This window comes from Perca fluviatilis, chromosome 7, assembly GCF_010015445.1.
Source record: "Perca fluviatilis chromosome 7, GENO_Pfluv_1.0, whole genome shotgun sequence".
Classification (NCBI taxonomy): domain Eukaryota; kingdom Metazoa; phylum Chordata; class Actinopteri; order Perciformes; family Percidae; genus Perca; species Perca fluviatilis.
Window position 1 is genome coordinate 27,621,443 of NC_053118.1, and position 14,525 is coordinate 27,635,967.

General features: G+C 40.5%; 1 protein-coding gene across 2 annotated transcripts in view; it reads right to left on the reverse strand.

Moving 5' to 3' along the window:
- Nucleotides 1-14,525, reverse strand: part of LOC120563126 (mannosyl-oligosaccharide 1,2-alpha-mannosidase IA) — a 233,180-nt gene that overhangs the window by 81,473 nt on the left and 137,182 nt on the right. For both annotated transcript variants that reach the window (XM_039807245.1, XM_039807246.1), the window contains exon 3: nt 12,370-12,485. In XM_039807245.1, the coding sequence (XP_039663179.1) occupies nt 12,370-12,485 (116 nt within the window). The remainder of the gene's footprint in view (nt 1-12,369; nt 12,486-14,525) is intronic.

Consider the following 14,525-nt stretch of genomic DNA (forward strand, 5'->3'; position numbering starts at 1 on the left):
TCCTGCGCTGGGCGCTGCTCCGTCTCCGTCTCCACGCGGGTTCTCCGCATCCATCGCGGCCTGGATCATTTCTCGTGCGCCCTGCTTTATTTCCGCATCCAAGTAATGGTCTTTATAACGCGGATCAAGTACAGTCGCGATGAAGTGCAGAGGATCCGAACAGATCTCACTGAAACGTGTGCTGACAGACTAAGAGTGTACTTTTCATTGTTCTCACTCCGTGGTCCGTCTCAACCTCTTTGCTTAGGAGACGCTTTGCAGGTGGAACGGATCGGGTACTGACACACGTGCAGGTCGCGTTTTCTGTTTGCGTCATCACAACATTTTCGGCCGTATTGTTTCGGTGATAAAGGTATTTCGGCCGAAAATTTTCAGTGGCCGAATATTCGGTGCATCCCTAATAGTATGTGTTATATAAATGCTTTAAAAGTGAAACAACCTCTTACTTGCACAAACATATTAGTAATGAAGCTCTGCGATTGTTAAGTTTATGGGCATCTTTACCTGACCGGTTTGGTTTGGTTAAACAAACCCTGGTTTTGTTTGCCTGGTCAGTACAGTCTGCTTGGTGTGAAAGCCGTAAATCAAACCCTGGTCCAGACCAAACAACTCGACTGACACCACTTCCAAGCGGACTCTGGTTCGGTTTGTTTGTGGTGTAAAAGAAAAATGACCAATCACAGGCTTAGCTTGATTTAAAAAAAATAAACTACTAATAAATCCGTGGATCGCTCAAGAAGAAGCTGTTAAAACTGTCGTGTGCTGTGCTTATATCCTGCACACAATGCCTTCTTTTCGTCCTGTTTGTCATAATTCATAGCATGCGGCTTATTTGCAGTCAAACAGCTTATAATCAGTTATTTCTTCGTGAGCTCTTGTGACTCAAGAGAACATAAATATACACATTACAAGTATTAAAGTTCTGCATGACCTGCTGTAAATCACCGGCATTAGATTTCCCTTCGTGTGTCCTAATGATGCAGGATGACATCACCAAAATTGTCAAATCAATTAGATACCAGTCAGTCTGTATAAATTCCATGTTTACTCCGCTTGGTTAATGTCACAAGCCGAACCAAAAAAAAATTACAGGTGTGAAAGCGCCCTTTGTTATAATTTCCAAAAGAGTAAGTAGATCACTTGAACGAAAAGAGTCTCAAAAACACACAGGCAACTGGATACTGTGTTTAAGAATGCTTCAAGTATTTAAAATATGCATGAAACTAGAAGAAAAATTAGCATTTTAATTGTTTAACACAATGTTAATTGTTTTGCAGGAGGAGCCACTGCAGAAAAGAATATTAATTAATGAGTGTAATGACTCATTGGTTGCCGTTGTATCTTGTAGGTGTTCTGCTTCACCAGCACCATGCAATGTTCCTGACAGCATTTGATACTGGGTTCTCTGTTGATGAGTATTAAACAGCCATGGCAAAGATGGCCGTCGTACTCAGCCCAGATTAGCATGGGACATGAGCCTGATTGGCATGGCCGCCGTGCTGCTGTGTGCCAAGAAACTGAGTAGACTGTTGCCCAGTGGTGTGTCCTGCTCAGACGCTAATGTAATGATTTACTGCTAATAAAGAGGCATCATTGTCACTGGGCAGATGACTCTCTGCATCACAGTGATCCAGGTTTTGACTGGCGACCACATTTCAAAAGCCAAATTAGACTGATGTGACAGAAAAAAATGATCCGATGAGCCAAGGATAAAATTAAGCAGATGATTGCCTCTTCTACCAGAGCTGATGATTCACACTTACTGGCTGTGATTTAACGTAACATTGCTAATTAACATGGAGAAATTATGAAAGGGACCAATTAGATCCTGCTACTCTAATCTCTGTCAGTTTAGCATGCTGCAAACTCAAAGCTGCTGCCTTTGCTTAAAGGAGTTTCCCCAAGGCTGCTCATCTCCACCCAGCTACTTTCATGACAGAAAGCAGTGGCTGCTTTTTCTTTTTCTTTTTTCATAGTACAGTAATTATGGTCTTGATCAGCGTCCAAGCTGTGAGAGCAGTCTCCAACATTAGCGTTAATGACCACTAACCTCTGGAGCATGCTAAACAGCTTTATCTGATGGAAAGGGAGCTCTTAACTTCTTGCCAATAAAAAAGGGGGACCTCACAAATGATGAGCCCACACAGCTCAATATTAAGGTGGGTGACATCAAGCTAGCAATAAAGAGTGAGTGATAATAAGAACATTATATTATTTAAAAAAAAAAAACAAAGCTACAGAGTGTGGTTGCATCATTGTGTTGTGTTATGGATATTTGCACTTTCAAGATTGCTTTAAACGTTATACAACTGCTGTTAAGAGGTTTATCCAATAGAGTTAATGATGTTTTTCAATATACATCTACAGTATCATTACAGTATATTAGCATCTTCCAAGAGACTGACGTACCCATTTCATTGTATTTCTCTTCTTTGAGCTCACTCTATAGTCAGAATAGATAAATTATTCAACCAAGTAAAAAAAAAAAAAATGTTTTTGTTGGCTTCAGTGATAACATCGTTGTGTCTCTTTTTCTGAAGCCTTTATTCATGCCATAATTTGAAATGTAAAGTGACTTTTTTCAAATAGCATTTTAACAGACACACATTAGACGGTAGTGGTTATCAAAACAGAACTGAACAATCATGCTCCCCCACCCAGCACAGTTGCACTTTCTAGATAGGGATTCTATGCAATGGGACTCAGTGCAATATTGGAGCCTTGATAATTGTTTTTTTTATATATATATTTCTTATTTTATTTATTGTGCGAGTGTGTATATGATAGTGAGTATTTTTTTAGAGGCTGCACAAGCAAATTTCGTTGTATGGTTCTACTGCACAATGACTATTCTATTATCAGTCGCAATACATGAAGTTATTTTTCTTTGACTTGACTACTCCACTCGTCACATTCCCATGATGCAAGCATGAAGCAATAAACCCTGACAACATTTTTCCAAGCAGAGAGGCATTAAGATAAACCATTGGCTAATGGCATGAATCTCATCAGGTAATAATATATATATATATTTCTTTGTTAACACTTATCTTCTAAAATCTGGTAATTAATCAGTGGCTGACGTCTCCTTAAACATCATCAAATAGATACGTACACACCTAAGAGAGAATGAAAACATCTCCACTAAATGGATCAAATTGTAAATGAACAGCCTGGTAAATAATTAATCAAATATGCAAGGGTGATAAATTATAGCTGAATTACAACCAAGCCCATCATCCCTCCATCTTTTCCCCTCACATCTTCTGAATCCCAGAACATTTGTCTATCTGCATCTGCCTACTTTCAGAGCTAGTATTCGTCTTTTGATGCTCTGTCTATGCACACACGTACACACACACACACACACACACACACACACACACACACACACACACACACACACACACACACACACACACACACACACACACACACACACACACACACACACACACACACACACACACACGTCTTTTGCGCTCTCCTGGGGGATGCAGCAGCTCCCCACCGAGTCCTCTATAATAATCTTCGGGTCCTGTGGGATTTTGCTACGCTCTCACTCTGCCATTATTATTCACCCTGCTGCAGTCCATCTTCCCTCTTCCTGACTGTGTGTGTAACTGTCTGCCTCTGTTTCTCATCATATGCCTCCCACTGTATCTGGCCTTGCTGACTGAGCCACATCCTTCACTTTGTCTGAGCGGCACTGGAGGCTGCTTGCTCCCAAACTGCCGACAAGAAAAAAAAGAGGCACTTTACGGCGCTGCCTAATGTTCCACTGTATTCAGGTTGATACATGAAACACTCAGTTATGTAGATGAGTTCATTAATTGGGCTAATGAATGCATCAATTATGAAACATTTTTTTTCAATTTACTTGTTTTCATATAACTTCATTGGTAATAGATGGAAACTTGAGTATGAATGGCTTATATTCGCCATCAATTATTTTGCTGATTTATGCAGGATGGAGCTCCACAATGTAATCAAATTATTTTCTTAACAGATGGTTGTTGTGGTAATCTAGGAAGTTCCCATTGTGTCTGGTTTTTAAGTAGCTGTTTTAGGGCTGAACTTAATATTTTCATTATAAATCTGTGGGTATTTTTTTCCCCATTAGTCGCTATACTTTAGTTCCAAGTAAGATCTTCAAATAGATTGTTTTGCTCTTCAACTCCTGAGGCAAATAATTGGCTCTTTAGCTGCTAAATTCTTACAGTATGTTCAACAAATAGTCACTAACTTTGCCTATCTGCTGTCTGGTGATGCGCAGGTAGTGTACAGTGGGTTCATCACTGCCTTTTCGCTTAAAACAGCTGCCTGCTGCGGCCAGAAGCAGTAAGAGTAAAGCAAAACGGTAGGCCATAAAATCGAAACAATGAGCTGAAAGTCACTGAAATGCTCCGTAGCGCTGAGGGGAAATGTAGTCAGGCAATAATACTCTGCAGATTCATCCCCACGAGTGACCCCATTCACAATACAGTCATTTGATTAATTGATAGCAGCGTCAAGTGTTTACCATAGCACTACCAAGTTGCTATTGTCCATTTGCCACATTTTATCAGTTTTTATGTTGCAACTTAATAGCTTTTTAAATAAAAATCTTAGTCACAAGGTCAACAAACAATACTCAAGGCATGTTCACATCAACATCTGCAGCCATTCACTGATATTTTTCAAGCTGCAAATTCTGTCCTCATCGTCTCTCATGTCTTGCTTTTGGAAAATGAGTCCACAGGGAGAAAGTGCATTTATGACAGTATATGAAAACGTGTGGGTAAATATCCGTAATGATGAACCACCCATTCTAAAATGTCTTTTCCCCATCACATCCTGATCAAATGACAGTTCTCAGTCAATGAGTCAGTGTATCATATCACTAACAAGTCATTAACAAATGATTCAAAACAGGCTCATTTACAATCTCTGAGATACAAAATATGGACGAGAATGACTAGACACTGAGTATATGTCTTAAAAATGTTAAAAAGTATCATGGAAATAAGTCAAAATTCTGAATGTTTGGTTACTCAAATTATTTTAGGATAACAACCTACACATGCACTATATATTTGCCTGAGGCATATGCAAAGTTGAACTCAGTCAACAATGTTTTTCTTCAACAATTACGCTAGAAATAGTTACCAATACATTTCTTTCTATTTCCAGCAGTGTTATGCATGTGTGTCAAGGTTCCAGACACAGACAGACAGACAGACAGACAGACAGACAGACAGACAGACAGACAGACAGACAGACAGACAGACAGACACAGACAGACACAGACACAGACACACACAGACACACACACACACACACACACACACACACACACACACACACACACACACTCTTCAGTAGTTGGTGAGACGCTGCCGGCAATCTCTGAGACAATTTGATGAAGTTCCTCTGCCTCCCAAGTCTACTCTCTCACCAAACTTTCACTCCTCTATGAAAGGAGTGTGTCTTGTGTGGAAGTCTGAGAGCAAACTGTCTATCTGAACTGGCAGCTCAGACACTCTCAGGCCTCTGGGCCCAGCATTATTTTGAGGATGTACAGATTAACAGCAGCAACTATGAGCAATGTATCTGCGTTTATTCTACCAAAAAGTGAATTACATCTGGATTATAACAGCACTGATATACATACACTTGAGCTAATTTTCAATGCTTTATCTCGCTGCAAAACGTATTTGACTGTAATGAAATTGAGACTTCAAGCTTTGTACTGCATACCGACATCTCAAGCTGACAGAGGTGTTGTAAAGAGAGATTTGAGGGATTGTTTTTCTGCTCTGAGATGTTGCACAGAGATATGTGCTTCTGACAATGTACAACTTCCAACACAGTTTCAAGAAAATACTACAATATTCTGCTTCATTCTGCTACTGACACAGCCTGTCACACACTGGCTTTTTCTTCACATTTCAGCACTGTCAAGCTCACAGCAAGTGACCACAACACCAAATGGGTGCAGGCGAAAAACAACCCAAAGCAAACAAGAGTCTACAGCCATGCGAGCGGCTCTGTTGTAGAGGTTGCGCTTAGGCACAGTGGTGCTATGAGCTAAATGCTAACATGGTCACAACGCTAAAGACTGATTTATACTTCTGCGTAAAATCTACGCTGTTGCTACGCACGTAGGTACGTGAAGACACAAACCTACGCCGGACCCTACGCCGTAGCCTGATGTGCACCTCTCGAAAAATTTAACTACATGTCGCAGCGACGCACGCCGCTCGGCCGTGGCTTGGTAGCCTTGCCTTTCCCACAACTCATTTCCTGGTTCTCCTTCTCCATAAACAACATGAGAGAGAGAGAGAGAGAGAGAGAGAGAGAGAGAGAGAGAGAGAGAGAGATAGATAGATAGATAGATAATAGATAGATAGATAGATAGATAGATAGATAGATAGATAGATAGATAGATAGATAGATAGATAGATAGATAGATAGATAGATAGATAGATAGATAGAGAGATAGAGATAGATAGATAGATAGATATACTTTATTGATCCCCAGGGGGAAATTCAAGGTCCCAGTAGCTTACAGACATCACACACAACGTTCACATACATTACAAACAGGATGATAAAAAAGCAAATCCACATGAATAGTATGGTCAATAAAAGAAAAATACTAAATAAAATTAAAAATTAAAAATCCACATGAATGTACTAAGGGATGTATAAGCATGAGACGCTTGCAGTGGCAGGGCAGGGACTGACCCTGTGATTCAGTATTTATGGTAAGGTGCTCTATGGATTAGGGTTAGGTCAAATCAAGGAGAGGGTTAACTGTTCCTGCTAAAGATTTCCACCGTGGTCAGAAAGCACAGGGGAAACACACTTTGTTTCTCTCACTATGACTCTAGAGTCGGTACTCGCTCCAAAGCTAATCACAGTCACTGTCTCTCTCTACCTCGCTCTACCACACCCACACCCACACACACCCACACGCCGGCTCGACGCACACACCAGCGCAGAAGTATAAACATCAGGCCACTTACTTAGGCTACGGCAAAACCTCTGCATGGAGCCTCCGCAGAACCATAAAACAGCCTTTACATGCTGATGTTTAGCTGGTAAAATGTTGACCACATTCAACGTCTTGGTTTAGCATGTTAGCATGCAAATAGCATGCTAAAAAAATCAATCAAAAACATTTTTTAAAATACAATGTATAGCTAAGGACAATGAGATGTAAATATTTTTGCATGTATTGGACCACATTTTGACCTGATGATGGAAAGTATACAGTATATGGACATTAGGATGCATCCTCTGGAGATCATTAATGCTTGTACAAAATGTCAAGGCAACCTTCCAAAAGGTGACATATTTCAGCCTGATCCAAAGTGGAACAACCAACCACCACGTTGCTAGTGTGGCTAAAAACCTACCTACCCCGGTCAGTGACACGTTGCTAACACATCCATACTAGTAAATTACTCACGTGTAGAACAATGCAGCACTGCCATGACAGAAAAAAAACACACACTTTATTTTGTTTCTCGTAATGACACCCACGAGATTTCACACTCACTTAAGTCTCGCCTGAGATGTGGAATTATAGGCCTGATTGTGCTAATTATCCAGTCACTGTGCCATCCTGGTTTGGCTCAGGAGATTTTCACTGTGGGGTATCAGGAGTTATTGCCAGTGCATGTTGACACACACACGCACAAACGCACGCACACACACACACACACACACACACACGGAAACTGTTTAATCTATAAACAGCAGCAATTGTAAAATCCCATTATGAGTAAGATGTGTCCACAGAGGATACGACAAAGTTACCTGAAATACTATTAATGTCCCTTAATGTTTTGTTGACAGCCAAAAGTCAGCCTGCAGGGTATTATCACATGACAGACTAACAAATATATAAAATACATGCTAAGATTTTGTTGTTGCCTTTGAGTCCCATGGTGCACCTGTACTGTAGCCTACAGGCTAAACCATTCTGTGTCATCAAGTTGAAAACTACTCATAAATTATACATTCATTTTATGAAATAAAAATTCAGTGAGAATACAGCTTCAAAAAGCCATCAGCGAAACAGCATCAACAAAACCATTAAAAATAGCAACTAACAATTATTTTCATTAATGATGAATCTGCCAATTGGATTCTTGATTGAGCCATTCGTCATCTGGTCCATAAAATAATAAAAAGTCCTTCACAATTTCCCAATGTTGACATATTTAAATTACTTATTTTGTCCAAGCAACAGTCGAAAGCCCAAAGACCTTTGGCATTGCTTATAAGATGACGCAATCATTAAAATAGCTGCCAATTCTAATTCGACTAATCGATTATTGACTAATAACATTACAGAACAGAAGACAATATTTCTTATCTTTCTCAATATATATATTTTTTAATGATTAACCAATAAGCCTTGCTGGTAGCTAATAATTACAGTTGCATCTCTACGTCTATGAGTGAATGACCACAGGCCTAAGAGTGGCAGCATATAATAGGAGCTTGTAGCGTTTGGGGATAAAAAATAACGGCTCCTTGTGTTGTCATTTCTTCCTTCATGCGGGATGTGGCTGGATTAAGTCCTCCATGGACCGCTGAGTGAGTGATCTCAAAGGTCTCATGACCTGTAATGACTCAGGTAATGTGTGTTTTTGTCCCCTTTCCTCAGTGGATGGTTTTATACTGTGTTTTAACTTAAAACCCATTTCTTTCCTCTTCAAATCCAATAAAACATCAATAACAGGAATGTAGAGAACAAATACTGAGGTTGGATCTGTGCAAAAACAACACCTCCTCTTCACAGAACCCATATCCATCAACAAAAACAATCACAACACCATAACAGGAGATCTGGCCATGCCTATATGGGTCCTTAAACGACAAGAAAATGAAAGAAAGTAGGTGAAAGCCCTAAGACACAGAAGGTTTGAGTAAAATGATCAGAGTGATCTGTTCCTATTATGTCATTGCATCGCACCCTCATCTAATAAATCTCCAGATGATGGGAGAGGAGAGCTGGACCTGACAATAACCGATATAAAGAGAGTTGAAAAAAGTGAAAGGGAGGAGGAGGAGGAGTCTAGAGGAATAATAACATTTAGGAGGCAACATGAGGTAATACAATCCAATATTAAAGTCCTCATTAATCACTCTTCATTACACTTTTTATAAAATAAGATAGGGTCTGATGACCAGCCAGAGGACAAGTAATTAACCACAACTTAAACGTTCGGTTCAAACTGTTGTCCTCATAATAGAGCAACATATAGCATGTCAGACTTAAGAACCCCCATAGTGCTAACTGGCTGTGACAATGCCAACTAGTTCTTCAAGCTTTGTGCAACAACAGCTTGTGGAAAAATATGCCAAAAGCTAGCACTGCCTGAAACATTCTGGAGCTTCTTTTGTCTTTGTAATTGGCTCTGTCGCCAGAATGGACCAGAATGTCTGTTGAGCAGCTCGTCGGGATCTGCATCAGGGGGGTTGTTGTTTGTTTTAAAGTCATATGGTCAAGATGCATTTCAAAGAATGTAATTTGTTCATTTGGCAGAGAATTTTAAAATGTGCTGCTCCTGCCGTACTTAAACCCATTAGTCGAAATCTGAATAAAAGTGGAGAATTCAGCAATTGTGTTTGTTTTCATTCAAGTTTTGTGAAAACTAATTGCAATGAGCAGCTGCTGATGCTGGAGCCTCCTGGTAGGACGATACAGACTGAAACCTGCTGCAAAATCCTCGTGTGTGCATGCATCTCTCCCTCTTTTTTTTCCCTTATGCTACTCTATGTGCCTTTTTATACGATAGACATATAACAATGCAATATTATATACACAAGAAGTTGGATAATGGAGAAACATCTGTGGCACAAACACGTCACCAGATTTATAACAAAATATCTGACCAATATACTCAAGCATTGTTTTCCCACCATGCCAAGACCATAAGGAAAGTTTATTTGGTACAATTATTATTTATCTTCATTATAAAACACACTGTTGGCCGATTCTGTGGAGCAGTAGTGGTCAAAAGTGAGAATCATTACGCAAATTAAAAGATGCTACAGATTTCCCACCGTGGTCAGAAAGCACAGGGGAGACACTTTGTTTCTCAAACTAAGACTCTACAGTCGGTACTCTCTCCGAAGCTAATCACCGTCACTCTCTAACTTCTCCCTCGCTCTACCACACACACACACACACACTCCACACACACACACACACACACCAGCTCGACGCACACACCAGCGCACAAGTATAAACCGTATAAATCAGGCCACTTACGTAGGCTACGGTGAAAGCCGAAGCAAGAACCATAAAACAGCCTTATTGTTGTTATTTGATATCTAAAAAATACTACGTGTGTGTGTGTGTGTGTGTGTGTGTGTGTGTGTGTGTGTGTGTGTGTGTGTGTGTGTGTGTGTGTGTGTGTGTGTGTGTGTGTGTGTGTCATCTCTCTCCATTTCTCCTTATTTTACACAGATCAATCATGACCCATTTGCCACGCTGGCAAAAAGCCGCCATATCAAACTTATAAATGTGAACAAATGTGAGTGAATTACTGTAAAACTCCCTGATTTATTTTCAGAGAAGATGAGAGAAGCTCACACTTAGCCGCTACCCAAAAATGTTGTCGTTAAAACAATTTGACATCTAATCACATCTTTCAAGACAGAAAATAGCCCCTCCACCAGGACACCTTTAAAAGATCAAATTAATTTGGGAATAAAACTAACTTGTCACTAATAAGTCATGTCTAATTGTCCCAGAGGAGATGGAGTAGCAGCCTGGTGGATGTGACCCCCAGAGACCACTGCTGAAGGCATGATGGAGTGAGGTTGACAGATTGTGGCGGATCACACCTGTGACAAAGTGCAGTGTGAAGTGTAAATCTGTGTTTCTTGTCTTTATGATTGGTGACATTGTGGCTGTTTGTCAGCGGCTGCCATTACTGGCCGTCTCCACTCACAGGCTGTGAGGGCTGCCACAACCAGCAGCTACAGCTCCTCTCAAAGTCATCTGCAATCACTGAGATAGGCCAGCCGCAGGGAGACAGAAAACCTGTGTGTGTGTGTGTGTGTGTGTGTGTGTGTGTGTGTGTGTGTGTGTGTGTGTGTGTGTGTGTGTGTGTGTGTGTGTGTGTGTGTGAGTGTGTTTGTTTGTATGTATGTGTGAGTGTCATGCCTCTCTCCATGTCTGCCTCTCACTATGCATATGTATCTGTGGGAGTGGGGGAGTGTGTGTGTGTGTGTGTGTGTGTGTGTGTGTGTGTGTGTGTGTGTGTGTGTGTGTGTGTGTAAGCATAGTAGCTGAAAAATGAAGGCTACCTTTGATGTGTGGTTGAAATTAACACTAACTGTTGATTCTTTATGGCCTCAAAACTGGCAGTGATCAAGATGTTGCTGAGCTCCACGAGATAAAAGCACATCATAAACGCACTATTAGTGTGTTCCAGCCCTGATTATATACTGGGGCTGCTCCCCAGTAGAATAAATGTGTGCACAACTGTTGCTGTAGCTTGATTATTTCCAGACAATGGCTGTTCAAATGTATTGAGGACATCATGTGCACTGTGCCACACATGTCAAATACAGTCAAGATTGTTTTCTTAACAATAAACCCAAAATAAATACGTGTTTTTTAAATTCTAATTAAGGTAAATTTCAGGCAGTGAATTGGTGCGATTATTGCCCAGCGTCTACAGTACGACGTTGACAGTCATGACATAGTCGAGTTTGTAAGCTTTGTGTAATTACACCCTATTACGTAAACCACACTTCATTACAACTGGTGGAGAACGTGATCGTGAGGTGGCCCATAAATGAACTCTCTCTTTCACAAAACCGACAAACTGGCACTTGACATAAGCAAACCACACAAAAACATGTCCTGGTTTGCACTCTCCAGCTTCCACTCAATCCCAACATGAAATCACAACTGTTCCCGACCCCATCATTACAGACTCGCTCAATGAAAGAGCCATGGCCTTTTTTTGCGTCTTCATCCAAAAAAACATCCATTCGACCCCTCCCCTCCTTTTTTTCCTTTATTTATCACATTTTCTGCCCCACAGAGACCTTTCAGAGAGGCAGAGAATCCCATCAGCCGGTAACACGGCGTGCCCAGTGGCCACACAGGAAGCTTTTGATTCCTGCTGGAATGTCCTGAGCTTTGGAAAACGGTCAAACCCAGTGGACATAATGTTGGTGGTACAGCACAATAGCACTGCTTAAAATCAATTTAGCACGCAAGGCCACTGCTGAAAACTTCATCATGTTCATGTAATGGTTACTCATGAGCTAACTGACACTTTAAGAGAGTTAAAAGTAAATGATAACAACAGAAATTCTCCAGTTAGACGAGAATAATGAGTTTCTTACCGAGTTTAGGTCGAGGCTGGTCTGCACCCACTCCTTGGCATCGTTATATTCTTCCATCAGTCCCATAATATATAGTGTGTCCAGTGAGTCAATGATGGAGGCTCCTCTCAGGCCACCTGTAAAATGCACAAAATAGTTAATTTGGTGTCTGTTCTAACAGAAACACAGGGTAGGGTTGGGTACCGTTCACATTTTCAGCAGTACCTGAAAGTGAGTGCCAGTACCCAACAGTACCTTTTTCCGGTACTTTCCCTCTGTTAACAAAAAAAATAAAATATTTCAGTTGTAAAAAATAATCCCAAACCTATTTGTCCTATTTAATTAGAACACTGTTATTTATTTAGAACATTTTACACACCACACAAAATAAAACACCTCCCTCTCCCCTCCCAAACCTGTCCCTACAACCTATTAAATCAAATAATTATTCATTTCCAACACTGCACTATAACTTTTATTCTTGTATTTGTATCTTATTATAGTTTAGTATAGTTAAGCAATATTTAATTTAAATGCTGTAAAGCACTTTGAATTGCCTTGTTGCTGAAATGTGCTATAAAAATAAAGATGCCTTGCCCTACAACCACAGCCTGTCAGTCTGTGACCAGGGCATAGTGAACTCTGGTGTGCCTGTCTGTCTTGGAAGTTATATGTTATATTGCAGCAAATGCTTTCTGCGTGAAGTTTTGAAAACTGTAACCATACTTGCGGCCGCTTTACCGGCAGTGCATTACCGTAACTGCTGAGGCGACGTAGTCTCGGTCCGCCCACACGGCACCCTTATGTGCGTCAGAGCCAAGTCCCGCTCTCTGTGAAACATGCAGAGAGGACAGGGAACGTACCGAAATATGGCACTGCCTGATTTAAACGTGAATCGGGTCCTCGGTAGTACCGACCTAATTCTGCACTTGTGTAGAGATATCGCGAGAAAACTTTTCACATCGACGACAAATATCGTCAGGTTTTAATATCGCGAGATCTCATGGGCTCACACCTCTACTTTTGACGCATTAACGATTTCTCAATTTGCAACAGGCATCCAATGATTGACACTCATCAGTTACCACCTACGGTTTCCACTCAGGTCGTTCAAATGATTTTTCTCTCTCCACATGAACTAGCGTCTGCTTGGTGCTAACAGCATGTTGTGTTTTTCTGTATTTCAATCACTTATCCTTGAGGTGTTGAAAGAACCCACACAGATCGTGTTTCCTTTGTAGAAACGTTCCACAATGCTAAAACCAGATTTGTGTTTACATCAAATATGTCAAATTCAGAAGAGTTTTACTAAGACTTGAAAACAGGAAAGAGGCAAGAAAGTAGTGTGTTCAATAATTAGCTAACAATTCATTATTTACCTGACTGTTACTGTACAAACTAGTTCTAGGGAGGTAGATAAGTACTCAGATGTAACCCCAAACCTTTAATGTTCTGATTAGCAGCAGTAACTTGACAACATCTGAGATTAAAAGTAAAACATTGAAGTCCCTTGCATGCTGAGCTTCTGTAATTGCTGCAGTGATGTTGAATGATGATACTAAAACGGCTTTGTGGGGCCCAGATGAAAAGCATCTTCTCTCTGAGATTAAAAGCATCAGCTAGAAAGCATCAGTCACTGTAGTGTAACATGAATGCCAAGTCATTTAGGAATCAACCACCAAAGGGAAGAAAAAGAACTGATACACATTGTTTATAGCAAACATTTAGCAGCTGCTCCTGGATTACACTTTGTGTACGTGTGTATGTGTTTACTTCATTAACTCTGTGTGTAAATGTCAGACTCAGTGTGTGTGTGTGCATGTGTGCGTGTGTGTGTGTGTGTGTGTGTGTGTGTGTGTGAGAGAGGAGTTACTGTGTGCATGAGTCACTGTCTTTATGAATTTTATTTGAAACTATTTGTTTCTTTTCACATACTAAATGAGAAATGCTAAGAGGGGTATGTTCCATGCTGGTGGCCTTATTCGAGATCGCAAGGCCTATTTTCATTCTCATATGACCAAATATTATGCAAATGCAGCTGAACCTCCTGGAGACAGCTAGGAAAAATAAACGTTATCCTTAATGAATTACTGTAAAAGACTTTTAGGGCAAATTGTGGTTTGGAAGTTTAATAACAAGAAACTGTGAAAATGTGACTAAATAAGACTGAATCAAAC